Source organism: Rattus norvegicus, chromosome 18 (assembly GCF_036323735.1).
Source record: "Rattus norvegicus strain BN/NHsdMcwi chromosome 18, GRCr8, whole genome shotgun sequence".
Classification (NCBI taxonomy): domain Eukaryota; kingdom Metazoa; phylum Chordata; class Mammalia; order Rodentia; family Muridae; genus Rattus; species Rattus norvegicus.
In genome coordinates this window covers 23,891,502-23,910,007 of record NC_086036.1, presented here as the reverse complement: position 1 = coordinate 23,910,007, position 18,506 = coordinate 23,891,502, and the positions used below count along the sequence as shown (strand labels likewise).

At 48.2% G+C, this 18,506-nt stretch overlaps 2 protein-coding genes across 5 annotated transcripts in view; both read left to right on the top strand.

Moving 5' to 3' along the window:
* LOC120098222 (uncharacterized) overlaps positions 1-9,298 on the top strand; it is a 702,255-nt gene extending 692,957 nt beyond the window's left edge. For 2 of the 3 annotated variants that reach the window (XM_063277647.1, XM_063277645.1), the window contains one exon: positions 7,334-9,298. In XM_063277647.1, the coding sequence (XP_063133717.1) occupies positions 7,441-8,568 (1,128 nt within the window). In that variant the 5' untranslated portion in view covers positions 7,334-7,440 and the 3' untranslated portion in view covers positions 8,569-9,298. Of the gene's footprint in view, positions 1-7,315 lie in introns of all 3 variants that reach the window. The other variant, XM_063277646.1, reaches the window with a different exon arrangement.
* The window catches only part of Myo7b (myosin VIIb), an 81,549-nt gene that overhangs the window by 34,074 nt on the left and 28,969 nt on the right, over positions 1-18,506 (top strand). For both annotated transcript variants that reach the window (NM_001191941.1, XM_006254600.5), the window contains exons 14-20: positions 287-422; positions 4,917-5,086; positions 5,471-5,608; positions 11,315-11,467; positions 12,001-12,099; positions 12,931-13,025; positions 17,069-17,153. In NM_001191941.1, coding sequence (NP_001178870.1) covers positions 287-422; positions 4,917-5,086; positions 5,471-5,608; positions 11,315-11,467; positions 12,001-12,099; positions 12,931-13,025; positions 17,069-17,153 — 876 coding nt within the window. The remainder of the gene's footprint in view (positions 1-286; positions 423-4,916; positions 5,087-5,470; positions 5,609-11,314; positions 11,468-12,000; positions 12,100-12,930; positions 13,026-17,068; positions 17,154-18,506) is intronic.

Below are 18,506 nucleotides of genomic sequence, written 5' to 3'. Positions count from 1 at the left end.
TTAACCCGACCCTCCGGCTCAGCACACCTCCTGCAGGAAGTCTTCCCAGACTGCTAAGGACTGGGACAATTTTCCAGTGGGTAGAGTGGGAGGGGTAGTAAAGGAGTAGCCCCTGGTCTCTGCTCCTGAGCCTTTACTACCGCAAGTCACCAGCCAGTGTGAGCTAGCCGTCCATCAATAGTGAGTCATCAGTCATCCTGAGCTAGCTTGCTTTGTCTCCTGTGGGTTGGCCTCCTGACCGCCTGATTCTGGGGCCTCAGCCCATAGAACATCTGGGTTCTTCCAGGGGACAGATGTCACTATGCTGCAGAAACTGAACAGCATCCATGCCAACAACAAGTCCTTCCTGAGACCCAAGAGCATCCATGACACCCGATTTGGGATCGCACACTTTGCGGGCGATGTATACTACCAGGCAGAAGGTGAGGACGGCTGTGTGTATGACCCTCAGGAGCCAACTCAGGAGACCGTAGGGAACAGAGGATGAAGCAGACAGCTGCTCAACCTCCTTTCTCTTCATACACAGTCCAGGATGCCAGCCAGGGGAGGTGCCACCCACTGTGGCTGGGTCTTTCTGCTTCAGTTAACGGAGCATAGCTAATCCCCTACAGGCTGGCCAGTCTACCTGGCGATTCTAACTTCTGTCGAATGATAAAACACTAACCATTGCACATGCCATGCCTGCTCTCTGTGGCTGGGTTCTGTCACTTACTCAAAGGTGTTTGTTTGTTTGTTTGTTTGTTTGTTTGTTGATTTCACGACAGGATTTCTCTGTGTAGCCCTGGCTGTACTGGAACTCACTCTGGAGACCAGGCTGACCTCAAACTTACAGAAATCTGCCTGCCCCTGCCTCCCGAGTGCTGGAACTAAAGGCGGGCGCCGCCACCGCCCAGCTACACGCTGAGGTTTGAGGTTGATCTGTGTTAATGTACTTGCTGGGAATCAAACCCAAGTCCTCTGCTTGCACACTAAGCTCTTTCCTGCCGCCTTCCAGCTCTCCTTGTTTCTTTTTATCCCAGAAGAGTGTTCTGTGTCACCAGCCCACATTTTGTTTCTCCCTTCGATTGATGGATATTTTAATTGTTTCCACAGTACAGCTATTTTATGTGACACAGCTGTGACCATCCAAGTGCAGGCCTTTGTGTGAACATAGATTTCAGTCTGCTCAGCATATATCTAGCTAGGTTATGTGCAGTTTTGGGGGAACTCACCAAACTATTTTCCAAAGTAGCTGTGCCATTTTACACTCTTAATAGGTGTATTCCTTTCCACATCCTCTTGAACTTGTGCTATCAGAGGTGACTTGTAGGAATCTGTCCTCTCTTCCCACAGTGTGGGGCCTGGGGATGGAACTCAGGCCGTTGGACTTGCTTAGCCGTCTCGCTGGCCTGTAATAGCGCTTTCTATTTTCTGGCTGTAAGTACCTCCTCAGATACGTGGCTCGTAAAAAAATCTTTCATGCTGAGGGGCCATCTTTTTTCACTTTTGCTTTGGTGGCTATGGATGGAGCTCAGGGCCTGACACGGTGCAAGTGCTCTCTCCCACTAGCTATGTCCCAAGTCTTTGACTTTCCTGTTGTGGTGATGGTGGTGGTGGTGGTGGTGGTGGTGGTGATGGTAGTGGTGGTGGTGATGGTAGTGGTGGTGGTGATGGTGGAGGTGATGGTGGAGGTGATGGTGATGGTGGAGGTGGTGGTGATGGTGGTGGTGGTGGTGATGGTGGTGATGGTGGTGGTGGTAGTGGTGGTGGTGGTGGTGGTGGTGGTGGTGGAGGTGGAGGTGATGGTGGAGGTGATGGTGATGGTGGACGTGGTGGTGATGGTGGTGGTGGTGGTGGTGGTGGTGGTGGTGGTGGTGGTGGTGGTGGAGGTGGAGGTGGAGGTGGTGGTGGTGGTGATGGTGGTGATGGTGGTGATGGTAGTGGTGGTGGTGGTGGTGGTGATGGTGGTGGTGATGGTGGTGATGGTGGAGGTGGTGGTGGTGGTGGTGGTGGTGATGGTGGTGGTGGTGGTGGTGGTGGTGGTGATGGTGGTGGTGGTGGTGGTTGTAGTGGTATTTGTTATTCTTCACCTCCAAAATATCTGGCATCACATGTGTGGACCACCATATCACTTCCTTTTTTTTTTTTTTTTTTTTGGTTCTTTTTTTCGGAGCTGGGGACCGAACCCAGGGCCTTGCGCTTCTTAGGTAAGCGCTCTACCACTGAGCTAAATCCCCAGCCCCCCCCCTTTTTTTAAGACAGGGCTTCTCTGTGTAGCCCTGGAAGTCCTGAACTCACTCTGTAGACCAGGCTGGCCTCGAACTCACAGAGATCTGCCTGCCTCTCCTCCTGTGCACCACCACTGCCTGGCTCATTTCACTTTCTTAATTGTGCCAAAGGTTTTATTTTGAAGACGTCTTGTTTCTATCTATCCTTATGTCATAGCTAGAGTCAGTCCACTGTCATGTCTTGTGCGGGGAAGGTTTTCCTTTTCATTGTTTCTGTTTTGAGACAGAGTTTCATTTCTCTATGTAGTTCCTGCCAAGGAATTTGCTATGTAGCTCAGGCTAGCTTCAAATGCCCGTTTCTGAGTGCTAGGATCACAGTCATGAGTTCCTTCTGGGCGTTCTCCTGCATGCTCTTTCGTTGTTGCTCACTGTTTTGTTTTACTGCCTTCAACACCTGATCCCCTGCCTCCACCTCCCGAGTGCTGATATCTGTGCCACCATGACCAGTTCATGTGGTGCTGGGAATTGAACCCAAGGATCATGCATACTAGGCAAGCACTCTGCCAGCCGAGCCACACCCCAGCTCCTCTTCTACATATTCTTAAATAGCTCTAGATTTTACTCTTAGATTTTAGATCCATGAACTAACTTACATTGCAGTCAGGATATGCATGGTTTTGAGTAGAGAAGGTAAGGAGGCATGACTCGTAGTTGTGTGACATCTTTAAGCAGAGACACAAATCCAGGGGCAATCCTCACATGTCTTTCCTTAGAGTGACAAAGGGGCAGAACGGCTGGTAGCTTACCTAGAGGACTCAGGGTGCAGAGAGGTAGGACGGTTCTGTTGGAAAACTAGGAAGATGGTGTGGCTCCTTCACAGTCCCTGACACATCCTGGCTTTAAGCTCTTGAGAAAGGGAGAGTCCCTGTATTAGCCAGGGTTCTCTAGAGGAACAGAATTAGCCTATATTAAAGGACATTTATTAGAGGAGTGGTCCAGCTCACCCAACAATAGCTGTCTCCCAACATGAAGGCCAGGAGCCTTGTAGTTATTCAGTCCAGGAGGCCGGATGTCTCAGTTGGACTTGGCCTATGCTGGAATCCCGAAGAAGATTCTAATACTAGCAAAGAAGTCTCAGGAACAGGGCATGATTGCTGAGAGTATGGATGGGAGATGTGCCTGGTTTTCATGGAGTCTGGGGTATTCTAAACTAGGTCTTCATGCCCGAAGAAAGGAGTTTCCTGAATCTTAGCATCCCTGTAAGTTTCATGCCACTTACAAAAGCAAGCAAGAAAACAAACCTCATTCTTGAAATCACAGGGGTGTTGGGGATGGGTTCAGTGTCCTATTTGGGTTCTGGGCTATGGTTGCTCATATTGGTTGTTAAATTGACTACATCCAGAATCAACTAGAACCCAAGCAGCTAGCCATGCCTGGGAAGAATTTTGCTTAATTGGATCTTTGAAGTGGGAAGACCCACCCTAAATCTGGATCATTTAAGGTCAGAAAGACCCTCCCTATCCTGACCACACTCCCTGGTGGCTGCCTATATAAAAGGAGATGGCAGAAGGAAGCTTTTGCTTCTTGCCTGCTTGCCCTCACTCTTGGTGGCAAGTTCGTGAGTTCTGTTCCTGAGACCCCTTTGCTGGTATGTATTAGAATCTTCTCCAGGATCTTCCTCAGCCACAAAGCCATGCAAGAGCCGTGTGAGGCCTGGTCTCAGACAAAACAAAGAACAAAACCAACCATAAAGCCACAAACACAAATGCTAAAGGGCCTTGTTTTTATTTGGGATGCTCTGTTGTCCCCATGACCTCATGTGTTTCTGGCTTATAGGTAGCCATCTGTCCTTGTGACCTCACACAGTCCTCTCTCAGTATGCCTATGTATTAATATCTTCTTTTAATGACACTGGACATACTGGGTCAAGGCCCACCATCATGACTACATTTTATGTTAATCATTAACGACCCCCTCTCAGGCTGAGGTAGTAGATAAAGTGATTTCTATGCAAACATCATGACTGAAGTTAATTCTCAGAAATTGCATTTAAGAAAAAAAAAGCTGGACTTAGTATGCCCCCTGTAACCCCAATACTAGGGAGGCAGAAATAAGCAGACCCTTGGGGCTCACTGGATAGAAACCTATTTGGTTAACTCTAGGCTAATGAGGATTCTCAAAAAAAGTGGGCATCATCCAAGGAGTGTTCTCTGATCTCCACATACTCAGGTATGGGTACCACACTTAAACAAGCATTCACACACACACACACACACACACACGTGCATGAAGCCTTCTCTTCAAACACAGGCGATTCATGCTGGATCTATATGTACTGGAACCAAGGACTCCAGCAAATAAGTTTGGGTGGATACAGTTCAGCTCAGAACACTGGCCTCCCTCATTTCTGAAGGCTAGGTCTTCCAGTTGGAAAACCTCCAACCTATCAGAATGCCCAAGACCACAGACACAGTGTAATGTATTCATTTAGACCACACTGCTGATTGGGGGTGAGATGTCAGGTGTTGAGAGTTCAGAGGTCAGAAGTGACTTAGCGATGGGTGGGACAGAAGCTCTGCCCGAGGGGAAGATAGACAGTATGCTTCAGTGGGACATTCTGGAATCCCTCTAGGTGAGCTCATCTTACTCAAGGGATGGAGGAGATGGCTGAACTGTCCTGAAGGGCAGCCCTGATGTCCCTCCCCACAGGCTTTCTGGAGAAGAATCGAGATGTGCTGAGCACTGACATCCTCATCCTGATTCACTCCTCAAAAAACAAGTTCCTGAAGGAGATATTTAACCTGGACTTACCACAGACAAAGCTGGGGCACGGCACCATCTGCCAGGTGAAGACGAAGACAGGAGGCCAGATCTTCAAGGTGGGCCACTTACCTGCCACCCTCACTCACCCCAAGTCACAGAGCCAGACGATACAACCCAGGAGACCTTTTACTCACCAGCGGTTCCTAGCGTGCAGCGTGTAGCTTATGCTGGAATGAAGGGGCGAGAAGGAGAAAAATACAGAGGGAAAGAGGAAAAGACAGGAGTAGAAAAAGAGGGGAATAGAGAAGAGGGGAAAGGAGGGAAGGAGGACCAGGAAGGAAGGGAGGGAGAGAAGGAAAAGAAAGAAGGAAGAAGGGATGGGGAAGGGAGAAGGGGAAGTGAGCACACATGCCCTGAGTGGCAGCCCTCTCTGTGGCACGGTCCACAGTGCCCCAGGCACAGCTCGCCAGCCCTTGTGTCCCCTCACTGCTTCTTTGCAGCCATCAGACTCCACCAAGCGCTCCGTCACCCTCTCGAGCCAGTTCAAGCAGTCTCTGGAGCAGCTGATGAAAATCCTGACCAATTGCCAGCCCTACTTTGTCCGCTGCATCAAACCCAATGAGTACAAGAAACCACTGGTAACTAGGAGGGACTGGGGTTGTGCCAGGAGGGGGCAGGGCTCTGAGGGGCTGAGTTTGACACCTAGAGTTGACACCCAGGGCAAGGCCAGCATTATAGCTGTCACTTGTCCCCACTTTGCAGACACTGGAAGGAACCGGTTGCAGCTCAGTGGCCTGCACACTCACCTCACACTGACTTCCACACACTCACATCTAGGGCCTCAGCCCATCCATCGTCAGCTGTGTGTGCTTAATTAACCAGGCTCGGGGCTTCTCTGGGCCTCATTAGTTACTGTCTCCCACAAGGTCAGCTTACTCTTGTCTATAGGATGTTAGACATGAAGCTCTGATCACCAGAATGCCCACACGACCCAAAGTGTCTGTGGAAGGTAAAACATCACATCTGTAGGAGGGCATTCGGCACTGACAAGCTCTGGCAAGTGAACACACCCAGCAGAAGTCGACTGGAACTTTATGATTTCAGGATTCTGCACTGTGCTCATGTTGGTCAGACTTTGGCCTCACATCCTTACATGTGTATGGAGCAGTGCCATTTGGCCTCTTGAGCCAAAGCTAACATTTGGAGAGGTGAAGCTCAGGAGAATCAAAACTGACATTTGGGAACTAGAAACTGGAAACTTACAGTAGAGGTTTACAAGATGGCATTTTCTCAAAACCCAGTGGTCTTGTCTCAGCTAGTCTTTTGATAGAAGAGACACTGTGTTTCTCAGAAAAGGTGTACCTAGTCTAGGAGCAGATGGTATGTACTTCTTCCACACAAAAGCCACACTTAGCAAAAAGCATCAACTATTCTAAATGTCAGTACTGAAGAGTCACATCTGTAGGAGCTTTCTCCACATGCAGTGGGGACAAAAGGAAGCCTGCGATACCCTGATCTATAGAATCCCCCTCCCCAAAACTCTGGAAGCACAGGGAGTCCCCAGTTAGGAAATATGGTTTGCAAAGCCAAAATTACTAAACACCATGTCATAGGGAATAGGAAGATATTGGTGTATGCATGCTAGTGTATATATGCACGTGTGTGTAAGTGTGGGGTGTCGCATATGTGCACTCGGATGATAGAGTTCGATATTGCGTACCTTCCTTTATTGCTCTCCGACTTACCTAGTTTTTAAATTATTTTGTGTGTATGGATGTTTAGCCTGCATGCGTGTACACCCCATCAAGTCCAGAACTGGAACTATGGACAGTTGTGAGGCATAATTCTGGCAGTTCTATAACCAAGCTTGTTTTATAAAAGATAGTATAGATAGCTACTGTAGACAGCAGTCGGGCAACTCTTTCCCTCTGCTGGGAAAACTGCCTTCTCTTAGAATTCCTGCAGGTGGCCACACTGCCTGCCCTGGGCCGAGGCTCACATTCTGTGGGGTGTCTCTGACCAGAATTCATCTCAGTGGCTGCAGCTTCCCGCTGTGAACTGTAGAGGAGAGGCCTAGGGTGAGGACCAGATTGAAGCTCAGCCACCCAAGAGTGTGGCCTTGCCCTCCAGGTATCTTTATTTTGTTTGTTTGTTTGGTTTTTTTTTTTTTTTTTTTTTTTTTTTTGAGACAGGGTTTCTCTGTGTAACAGTCCTAGCTGTCTTAGAACTCACTCTGGAGACCAGGCTGGCCTCAAACTCACAGAGACCCACATTTCCCTCTGCTTCACCGGCTGGGATTAAAGGCACGTGCAACCACCCCAGGCACTATCTCATCTTTAAGTCAGAGCCAATCCATCATGTAGGTTGTTGTGGAGATTAAATAAGAAACCACGGGCTCGCTCACACTTCGCCGCCGGCTTATACTGCGTTTCTTTCCGCTGCTCCGTCGTCCCGTCCTCTGCCGATCGCAATGGAAGAAGAAATCGCCGCCCTCGTCATTGACAATGGCTCCGGCATGTGCAAAGCTGGCTTTGCTGGGGACGACGCCCCCAGGGCCGTGTTTCCTTCCATCGTCGGGCGCCCCCGACACCAGGGTGTCATGGTGGGCATGGGCCAGAAAGACTCGTACGTGGGTGATGAGGCCCAGAGCAAGAGGGGTATTCTGACCCTGAAGTACCCTAATGAGCACGGCATTGTCACCAACTGGGACGACATGGAGAAGATCTGGCACCACACCTTCTACAACGAGCTGCGTGTGGCCCCTGAGGAGCACCCGGTGCTTCTGACCGAGGCCCCCCTGAACCCCAAAGCTAACAGAGAGAAGATGACGCAGATAATGTTTGAAACCTTCAATACCCCAGCCATGTACGTGGCCATTCAGGCGGTGCTCTCCTTGTATGCATCTGGGCGTACCACTGGCATTGTCATGGACTCTGGTGACGGGGTCACACACACAGTGCCCATCTATGAGGGCTACGCCCTTCCCCACGCCATCTTGCGTCTGGACCTGGCTGGCCGGGACCTGACAGACTACCTCATGAAGATCCTGACTGAAAGGGGCTACAGCTTTACCACCACTGCTGAGAGGGAAATTGTTCGTGACATAAAGGAGAAGCTGTGCTATGTTGCCCTGGATTTTGAGCAAGAAATGGCTACTGCTGCATCATCTTCCTCTTTGGAGAAGAGTTATGAGCTGCCTGATGGGCAGGTGATCACCATTGGCAATGAGCGCTTCCGGTGTCCAGAGGCTCTCTTCCAGCCTTCCTTCCTGGGCATGGAGTCCTGTGGCATCCACGAGACCACCTTCAACTCCATCATGAAGTGTGATGTGGACATCCGCAAAGACCTGTATGCCAACACAGTGCTGTCTGGTGGTACCACCATGTATCCAGGCATTGCTGACAGGATGCAGAAGGAGATCACAGCCCTGGCTCCCAGCACAATGAAGATTAAGATCATTGCTCCTCCTGAACGCAAGTACTCAGTCTGGATTGGCGGCTCCATCCTGGCCTCACTGTCCACCTTCCAGCAGATGTGGATCAGCAAGCAGGAGTATGATGAGTCAGGCCCCTCCATTGTCCACCGCAAATGCTTCTAGATGGACTGAGCAGGTGCCAGGCATCTGCTGCATGAGCTGATTCTGAAGTATCGATTTGCCCTGGCAAATGTACACACCTCATGCTAGCCTCGTGAAACTGGAATAAGCCTTTGAAAAGAAATTTGTCCTTGAAGCCTGTATCTGATATCAGCACTGGATCGTAGAACTTGTTGCCGATTTTTGACCTTGTATTCAAGTTAACTGTTCCCTTGGTATATGTTTAATACCCTGTGCATATCTTGATTTAGTCCTTAGTTCATGTGGCTCGGTCACTTGGTGGCTGGGGAGATCTGTGGAAAAGTCAGTCAGTCCCCAGCCTAGTGGATCTCTGTGAGCACCATGTAGTGATCTGTGCAGGGTATTAACCAACAGCAGACTTCCAGGATTTCCCGAGGCTGGCAAGGGTTCCTGAACTAGTTACCACTTCTTTTCTTGCCAGTCTAACAGGGTGGGAAAGTCCGAGCCTTAGGACCCAGTTTCTGTTCTGGTTTTTTCCCTCCTGACCGCCATGGGTTGTTACTTGCCTTGAGTTGGGAACGTTTGCATTGACACCTGTAAATGTATTCATCCTTTTAATTTATGTAAGGTTTTTGTACTCAATTCTTTAAGAAATGACAAATTTTGGTTTTCTACTGTTCAGTGAGAACATTAGGCCCCAGCAACACGTCATTGTGTAAAGAGAAATAAAAGTGCTGCAGTAAAAAAAAAAAAAAAAAAAAAAAAAAAGAAACCACGGGCTCTCGGGACATGCTCAGTCAATAACAGCTGGCTACACCCAGGGTTCACCACAGTGACCCTTACCAACCTGCCCATGGCTTGTCTCTTTACAGGGTGTCATCTCCCCTAGTACCATAGGTCGAAAGTAGCCTCCAGAGTCTTGGAGACAGAAGGGAAGCTAAGCACCATGCCCAGATTCCTGTCAGTCATGCTAGCCTCTGATCTTAGCTCCCTCTTCCCATCCAGTTGTTTCTGTCCATCCTGTGGGAGAGAGGACAAGTAGAACCTCAAGGGTCTATGCCTCTGAGTAGATTCACGTCTGCCTCCTGCTATGGAGAAGTGTTGTATTGCTGCCTTTATTGGGACAGCATCTAGACTGTGCGTGTGTGTGTGTGTGTGTGTGTGTGTGTGTGTGTGTGTGTGTGTGTGTGTGTGTAGGTGTAGGCCAGAGGACAACTTCAGATGTTGTTCATCAGGCATTGTCTTAGTTAGCACTTCTATTGCTGTGATAAAACACCATAACCAAGAGCAACCTGGAGAAAAGGGTTTTTTTTGCTGTCGTTGTTGCTGTTTTGTGTGTTTGTTTTGCCTTGTCTAAGACAAGGCTTCTTTGTGTAGCCCTGGCTGTCCTGGAACTTGCTCTGTAGACGAGGTTGGCTTCGAACTCATAGAGATCCTCCTGCCTCTGCTCCCTGAGTGCTGAGATTAAAGGCATGTGCCACCACCAGCTGAGAAAGGGATTTATTTTGGTTTATGGTTCCTTCTCATAGTCCAACACTCTGGGAAGTCAGGGCAAGAACCCCGAGGCAGGAGCTAATGCAGAGGCCATGGAGGAGTGTGGCTTCCTAATAACGCTTGTTCTTCATGGCTTGCTCAACTTGCTTTCTTTCTTTTTCTATTTTTATTTTATGTGCTTTTGTATTTTGCATCCACAAGTATCTGTGTGAGGGTGTCAGATCCCTGGGAGTAGAGTTACAGACAGTTATGAGCTGTCATATGGGTGCTGAGAATTGAACACAAGACCTCTGGAATAGCAGCCAATGCTCTTAACCACTGAGCTGTCTCTCCATCCCCAACCTGCTTTCTTACACATCTATCCCAAGGGTGACACCACTCACAGTGGGTCAGGCCCTCCCACACTAATCACCTTTAGAAAGTGTACCACAGACCAATCTGGTGGAGGCATTTTCTCAGCTCAGGTTCCCTTTTCTCAAATGACTCTATCTTGTGTCAAGTTGACGCAAAACTAAACCGGCACAGGCATCGACCACCTTATTTGTGAGACAGGGTTTCTTCATGGCTAAGTTGGCTGGCTCGTAAGCCCCAGAGGGTCATCTGCTGCTAACTGTTCAGAACTGGGACTACAGACACACACCACCATGCCCTACTTTTACTCATGTTTGCACGGAGCTATCTCTCCAGCCTGCAAATGTCTGTCCTATTCCCGGTACTATATATGGCTTAAAAATGACAGAAGCATAGGGTTCTTATGGGTCTTACAGTATCTCTCTCTCTCTCTCTCTCTCTCTCTCTCTCTCTCTCTCTCTCTCTCTCTCTCTCACACACACACACACACACACACACACACACACACACACACACACACACACACACATCTCACTATATCCAAGGCTGGCCTCATGATGCTCCTGTTTCTGCTATGGACCAATCCAATTGGCCTGAGTTCCAATTCCTAACTATTGCCTTTTATGTCCTTGGAGACAATTTCAGCCACTCCCACTGCTGTCTTCAAAAGGCCGTTTGAAATCTGGGTACAGCGTTATGTCTTGTAATTCCAGCACATAGGAGGTAGAGCAAAGTGTCATGCTCGGCTACATGTCAAATTCTGGGCACACACCTAATAAAAACAGTCATTTTAGTTCAACCAAGCATTTGTTAGGTTCTTCTGGTCTTTGGGGGATGGCGGGATAGGTCCCTAGGCATGCTGAGCTCCTCTGAGGGCAGCAACGGTGAGTGGTTTCGAAGGGTGGGATCCTAGGTTCCTCAGCCCTGTCTTCTCTACCCACAGCTGTTTGACCGAGAGCTGTGCATTCAGCAGCTGCGTTATTCCGGCATGATGGAGACCGTGCACATCCGCAAGTCAGGCTTTCCCATCCGCTACACATTCGACGAGTTCTCACAGAGGTTCCGCGTGCTGCTGCCTAGTCCGGAACGTGTGCAGGTGTGTGTCTAGAGGCCGATAGAACCCTGTGCCTCCCATTGAATCTTCTCCTCCTTCCTGACTTCTGGAACCCGCCCCCACCTGGATACCCAGCTTCAACATGCTCCCTGTCTGCCCTTCCTTTTGTCCTCCCACTCCATATCTGTGCTGTACAGACAAGATGGATGACTCGTACTGGCTTCTGCTTGATCCTAGTGGTTTACTCTGCTCTCCTGGACTACTATGTCCAGGACCTGAGGTGTGGCTAGAAAGCTCTGTGGAATTGGATGTGCTGCCACCCTTCTGCATCCTGCAGCCACCCCTAAAGTTGGGATTGGTTTGAAGCTAAGTGCTCCTTAGCTACATGGAGGCCCCAGGCCCACCAAGTACCCCAAGTACCCCTCATCCACTTAGCCTGGGAGTAGACAAGGCCTGTGTGTATTCAGACAGCCCTTGTTGGGTAGCCTGTATGCAAGGCAACCCCTGACTGAGCAGCCCTGGGGAAGGCCCCACTGCTCTCCAGAGTCCCTGGCCATCCCTGATTTTCTCAACAGTTTCAAAACAAGCACCGCCAGATGACCTCGCGCATTGCTGACCTGTGCCTGGGGACGGACAAAGAGTGGAAAATGGGAAAGACCAAAATCTTCCTGAAGGTGAGATGCTGGGAAGACTGGCTGCCTCTGGCTCCTGGGAACAGTGGGAGGGAAGGGAAAGAGCCCCAGCCAGCCATGCTGCGCTGTGGGTTCCTCTGGCCATAGACTCGTGCACTGGCTGGCCCCATGATGGAAATCTGGGATCTAGACAGGAAAGAGGTAACAGACAGTGTACCAGAGAGAATTCCGTCCGCAAGGAGCTGCACAGAAAGATGGAGTAACCATGAAAGGCTACACAGAGGAACTCAGGGTGGAGTTGGTGTTGGGGAAGGGATGGAAAGAGAAGGTTCAACCCTACATTCCTGGTTCCTTGAGGCCATGCTCAAGGTCTGGTCCAGCTCTATGCCCCAAGCTCACCAAAGCACATGAGCGACTCAGTCCTCCTGATGACAGATGGAGGGAGGAGGGGGGGGAGAAGGAAAGGAACACAGTTGAGTCCCCAACCTCTGACACCAGCTGAGGTGCCACGGTTGTCTGTCCTCCAAAGACAACCCCGCCTTCCCAGGTCTATGATAGTGCCAACAGCCCTGTGCTTCTTGTCTCGGGCTTCAAGGGACTGGGGGAGTAAGAGGCAGGAGAGACAGTCATGGGTGAAGACAGTGACTTTGGGAAATGAAGACTGACATATCAAAAGAGCAAAAGGAAAAGCCAGACCATGTTGGCATTAGAGTGAGATGTCTTGCTGCATTCAGAACCACACTGGGTTCCTTCTTTGCTAGTTCTTATAGGAGAGTCTGGGACATCCTGACGTTTGGAGACCAAGACCTGGTACCAAGCAGGGCAGTGGGGGTGAGGGAGGGACAGCAACATGATGATGTCACCCATCCTCAGGATCATCAGGACACAATGCTGGAGATCCAGAGGAGCCAGGCCCTGGATGGAGCAGCGATCCGAATCCAGAGAGTCCTTCGGGGACACAAATACAGGTGCCAGCCCCCTAAACCATCCTGAAGTTTGGATTGGTCCACAGCTCACTGAATAGGCTCTGTGCACCTCACTCTAGGCAAGTGCCTAGATGATGTCAGTCAGCACGCACTGTCCCTCAGGCAGGCCAGGGACAGACACTGAGGGACAAAATTTCCTCAATGGGGACATTCAGCCTACGTTGATAATTCTAATATATTATTGAAAAAGCATTCTGTAAGCAAACAATGTTAGTCTCAATCTCATTTCTACATGTGTCAACATACAATTCACCACATACACACATACATGCACACACATACAAACACAAACATACACCGTACATTCATATACCACACACATATGTATACACGCACTCATACCACATACATACACATGTACATACACACACCACACACATATGTATACACACTTATACACACACCCATACCACATACACATACATACACATGTACATACACACACATCACACTATACACACACACACACACGGGGGTACAGGTCCTCATGTTTGCAAGACAAGCACTTTGCTGATGGAGCCATGTCTGTCAGTAGAGTGATATCTTCCTTCTTGCTTTTGGGTCTTTGAAGACGCTAGTCTTAGTTCCTGTGTCATAGTCCTTCTGGTTCCTCGGGGTGCTACTCACTTTTTTCAGTCTATTTCTTCTCCATCCTGCAGATTTACTTTGTTCTGTCTTCAATCTTACTGATTTATCCTCCGATCTCTCCATTCTGCTGCTCAGTCCCCATCCTCTGAGGGCTCGTTATCAGTTATAGTAGTGTGTGTGTGTGTATAGTGTGATGTGTGTGTAGGTGTGTATAGATGTGTATGTGCGTATGTGTGTAGGTGTGTATAGGTATGTATAGGTATGTGGAAGGGTATATAGGTGTGTGTGTGTTTGTAGGTATGTATAGGTGTGTGTAGGTGTGTATAGGTATGTGGGGGATATATAGGTTATGTGCGCATGTGTGTCTGCATGTGTAGGTGTAGGCCAAAGAAAAGGCTCATGTTGGCTCATTGTTTGGTGGTCTAATCCATCATGGCAGGGAAGACAAGGTGGTGAGACCTTGAAGCAGCTGGCCACTCTGCATGTTCAGCCAGGAGCAGAGTGAGACGCATGTTGGTACTCTGGCCACTTTCTCTCCCTCGTGCAATCTGGCACTCCAGCCCATGGGATGGCGCTGACCACAATTAGACTGAGGCGTTCGCTTATTAATGCAGCTCTCTTCTAGAGTTTTGTCTCTTAGGTGATTCTAGATCCTATCAGGTCAACAGTCAGTATGAACCCTCACAGGAGTGGCCTTCTTACCCTGGGGACTAGTGAGAGGCTTCTCGCCCAGGTCCCCCCACAATGCACCTCTCCTTCCGCTATGTCGGTCTTGGGGAATCAAACTAAAGCCATCAGGTACCGCAGGAAGCACCTTTACCTGCTGAGTCACCTTGCTTGCCTGGTTAGTTTTGATGCTTGAGGCTCATCTCAAACTCTCACACATTCTAAGCATGGACGCCACAAGTGAACCGCATTCCCTGTCCCTTGGGTAACTGTTTTGTGCCATGGAGACAGTATGATACATAGGATACTCATGAAGATGTCATGTACTAGACATGAGTAGTATTCTTACCCACTCCCTACCTCAGCCAGAATCTCCTAGCTTTTGCTGAATGTGCCCCGGGCAGGTAGCTAGGTCAGGTCACTGGAAGGAAACATATTACCTTTGCTTGTGGCGCTTTGGTTGTCGCCTTGGCTGCCTATTAGATCACTTGAAAGATTAGTTCCAGGCTGTCAGGTATATCCAAGCCTAGGACATATAGTGCTTTATATAAAATGACATTGACAGGCATGGTGGTACATGACTATACACCAGCACTATAATACCAGCACTCAGAAGGCAGAGGCAAGAGGATCATGTGTTCAAGGCCAGTCTGAACAAAACCCTGCCTCAAAAGTTTTTATTATATTTTATTTTGCTTTTTATGTAAGTGTTTTGTCTACGTGTATGTGTATGCACCATGTGCATATCTATTGCATGTGGAGGCCACAGGAGGTCATCAGGTCCCCTGGAACTAGGGTTATAGATCATTGTGAGCCACCAGCTGGGTGCTGGGACTGAACTCGGATCTTCTGTGAGTGCAGCAGTGCTCTTAACTGCTGAAGCATCTTACCAGCCCCCTTTAAGATTGTGAACAGTACAACATTGGCACATAGAGTCTAAACACAGCCTCCTGTATAAGTTAGCCCAACTCTAGATAATATAGTGCAATGCCAATGTCATGCAAATGGTTATTGGGATGTATTATTTGAGGAATACATCTGTGCAGGTTCAGTGCTGATGCAGTCTTTCCCAGATAGTTTTGGTTTGTGGTAACTGACTCAGTAACTGTAGCACAGTAGTACTCAACCTCTGGGTCATGACCCCTTTGTGGTTGAAATGAGCCTTTCCTAAAGGTCCCCTAAGACCATTGGAAAACATAGATAATTTGCAACAGCAGCAAAATTACAGTTATGAAGTGGCAATGAAATAATTTTATGGTTGGGGGTCGCAGCAACACAAGGTACTATATTAAGGGTCATGTCGTTAGGGAGGTTGAGAACCACTGCCATAGAACCTGTGTGTACACAGATCTATACAATTTGCTTTACCTTTTTTTTTAAGATTTATTTATTAGATATGAATACACTGTAGCTGTCTTCAGACATACTGAAAGAGGGCATCAGATCTCATTACAGATGGTTGTAAGCCACCATATGGTTGCTGGGATTTGAACTCAGGACCTGTGGAAGAGCAGTCAGTGCTCTTAACCACTGAGCCATCTCTCCAGCCCCTACCTTTTGTTTTTAATAACTGACTTACTCTGTCTGTCTCTCACTTTTTTTTCAGTGTGTGTGTGTGTGTGTGTGTGTGTGTGTGTGTGAGAGAGAGAGAGAGAGAGAGAGAGAGAGAGAGAGAGAGAGAGAGAGAGAACAAATGTTCTGATATACATGTTTTATATGGGACCCAGGAATAATCAATATTGAAATTTTCTGTATAATTTTAATATGACTAAGGCATACCAGGAAAATTCCAGGAAATATTCATCCAAGAAAACATTAAAAGTGTAAGAAAACAGAATTGAGTATGAAATTAAAGATCCTCATGGGCCAAGCTGACCAGAGGACGCTGACTCTCTAGAGCCCTACTTTCAGATTCTGTGTCCAGCCTGGAGCTGAGCGGCTGGCCAGAAATTGAGACTCTTACTCAGATGACCCTAAGATGTGCCAAATTGCCAGTTAAAGCTAAGTAGGACACAATGTAAGCGTCAGATGGGTGTGCCATCCTGCCTAGACTTCAGTTTCAGAGGGTGGAGATGGGATCTTCAGAGCAATTGGCAGCGAAACTCATCGTATCACCAAGCTCTAGGTTTGACTGAGAGACTGAAAGAATGGGCAGGTGCAAGACTGAGGATAATTTTTATATCAAAATCAGACCTCCATATATATGTGCACAAAAGCACATAAGCATATGTGTCTATACATGCAAACGCACATGCACATGTACAGCACACACACACACACACACACACACACACACACACAAACAGAAAAAAAGAAATGAACAGATGGCAGCTGGTTCTGCTCCTTCCTAGATCTTGGTAGACTATGAAGGGAGGAGAAGTTCCTTAATTGTTTTTAAAAACTGGATTATCATTATTCAAAAATGTGGGGGGTTTTCTTTTGCTTTAACTTTTTCTGTTAATTGTCTGGATGTGGGGCGTTGTTTGTGACGCCGAGGAATGAAAGTTAAACTTTACACTAGACGAATGCTCTGTCACTGAGCTGCATCCTTAGCCAAGAGATTTAGGCTGTTAATGGCAGGTCGTGACTGCAACCTGGATGTACACCTGTCATTTGTCTGCAAAGGCATCTGAGCATGTGCTAACCAGATTCCTTCCTCCCTAATATTTTATCACCTTCTTTTGTGTCCAGAGGGATCCCTTGGCTCCTAAACACTTTGCAGGGTCTAGGAGAAGAGTTATTAAATACCTCTAATCTGCATTCCCCTCTAGGAAGGAGTTCCTGAGGCAGAAACGGGCGGCTGTGACCCTCCAAGCAGTGTGGCGAGGCCATAACCAAAGAAAGAATTTCAAGCTGGTGAGACAGAGAGCTTGGAAGGATGGACTTTCAGGGGCAGCAGAGAACTGACCCAGGAAAGATGCAGTCATGATTGTTTCCCTGGATTAGAGCTCCCAGGCAGGAAGGGTTCTTTCTGTTGCCGATCGATATAGAATACAGATCTTAAGTGACCAGATGGCAGCTCTTAGCATCCTGTCAAAGTAGTCCCCTCCAGAATTTTGGGTGTCCCCCAGAGCTGGACTGGGATGATGATAACCAGACTGATGGACCTCGTGTTACAGTATCTACTCCTCTTTGTTCCTCCCACATAGGCCCCAGAGAGTGACTCTGCTCTATGTGAGTCAGAGCACCCATCACTGTTCTCTCTGACTTCCCTTGACTCCTTATTCATTCTCATAATGACTGTGACTGTCACTGCAGCACAAGAGGATCACAGAGTTCCTTGGTAGCTCACAAGTATGGAGGAGTCATGAGGGCCTGTTGTACTGAGCACATTGTTTTATTTAATAGCAATCGCTCTTCAAGTAAAGGAAATGAAGCATAAGACCTTAAATAGATTTGCTCAGGAGTGGTCCATCTGGCGTCTATGGGTCTGTGTGACTTTCAGAGCTTTAGGCTTGCCCACTGAGTTGGTCTTTGATCAGAAAACAGGCTCATCCTGGAGACCTAGGAACTTCTGTGGCATGGTATAGATTGGGTGTTCATCCATTTCTCTCCTATTTTAAAGACGCCCCCACCCCAGTGGGCACCGCACAGGGGTTCATTGTCCAGCAGTGCAGTAGTGAGCATGGCTGGCCACTGTGACGCCCATGTCAGTCCACTGCTTACATCGCATTAGTCACTTTTCATTTTTACTGCAAGACAATACCCAACAAAAGCAACTCAAGGGAAAAACGGGCTTCTGCTGGCTCACAGTTTAAGAGTCCAGCATGATGGGGGAGTCATGGCAGCAGGGATACCAGACTGCATCCACTGTCAGGAAGCAGAGAGCAATGAGTTCCTAGAGTCCAGAAAGCCGACCCATGAGGTGGTGCTGTCCACATTTAGGGTATATCTGCTTAGCTCAATTAACCTTATCTTGGGAACTCGTCACAGATTAACCCAGAGGTTTGTCTCCAAGGTGATTCTAGATCTGCCAGGTTCACAATCAACATAAACCATCACATATACTATTTGCCAGATGCTTGTCTGGTGCTTATTTGAATGGGAGACTCTGCTCCAAATACAAGAAATCAATAGGTCCACACGTATTGGCATGTATGTACACTTATAACACCAGCATTGTACCAAAAAGCAGGTGATCTAGTTACGCTGATGGTAATTTCTCTATGGAGAGCTACTCTCTGCTCTCTCAGGAAAGTGGTCTTGCAG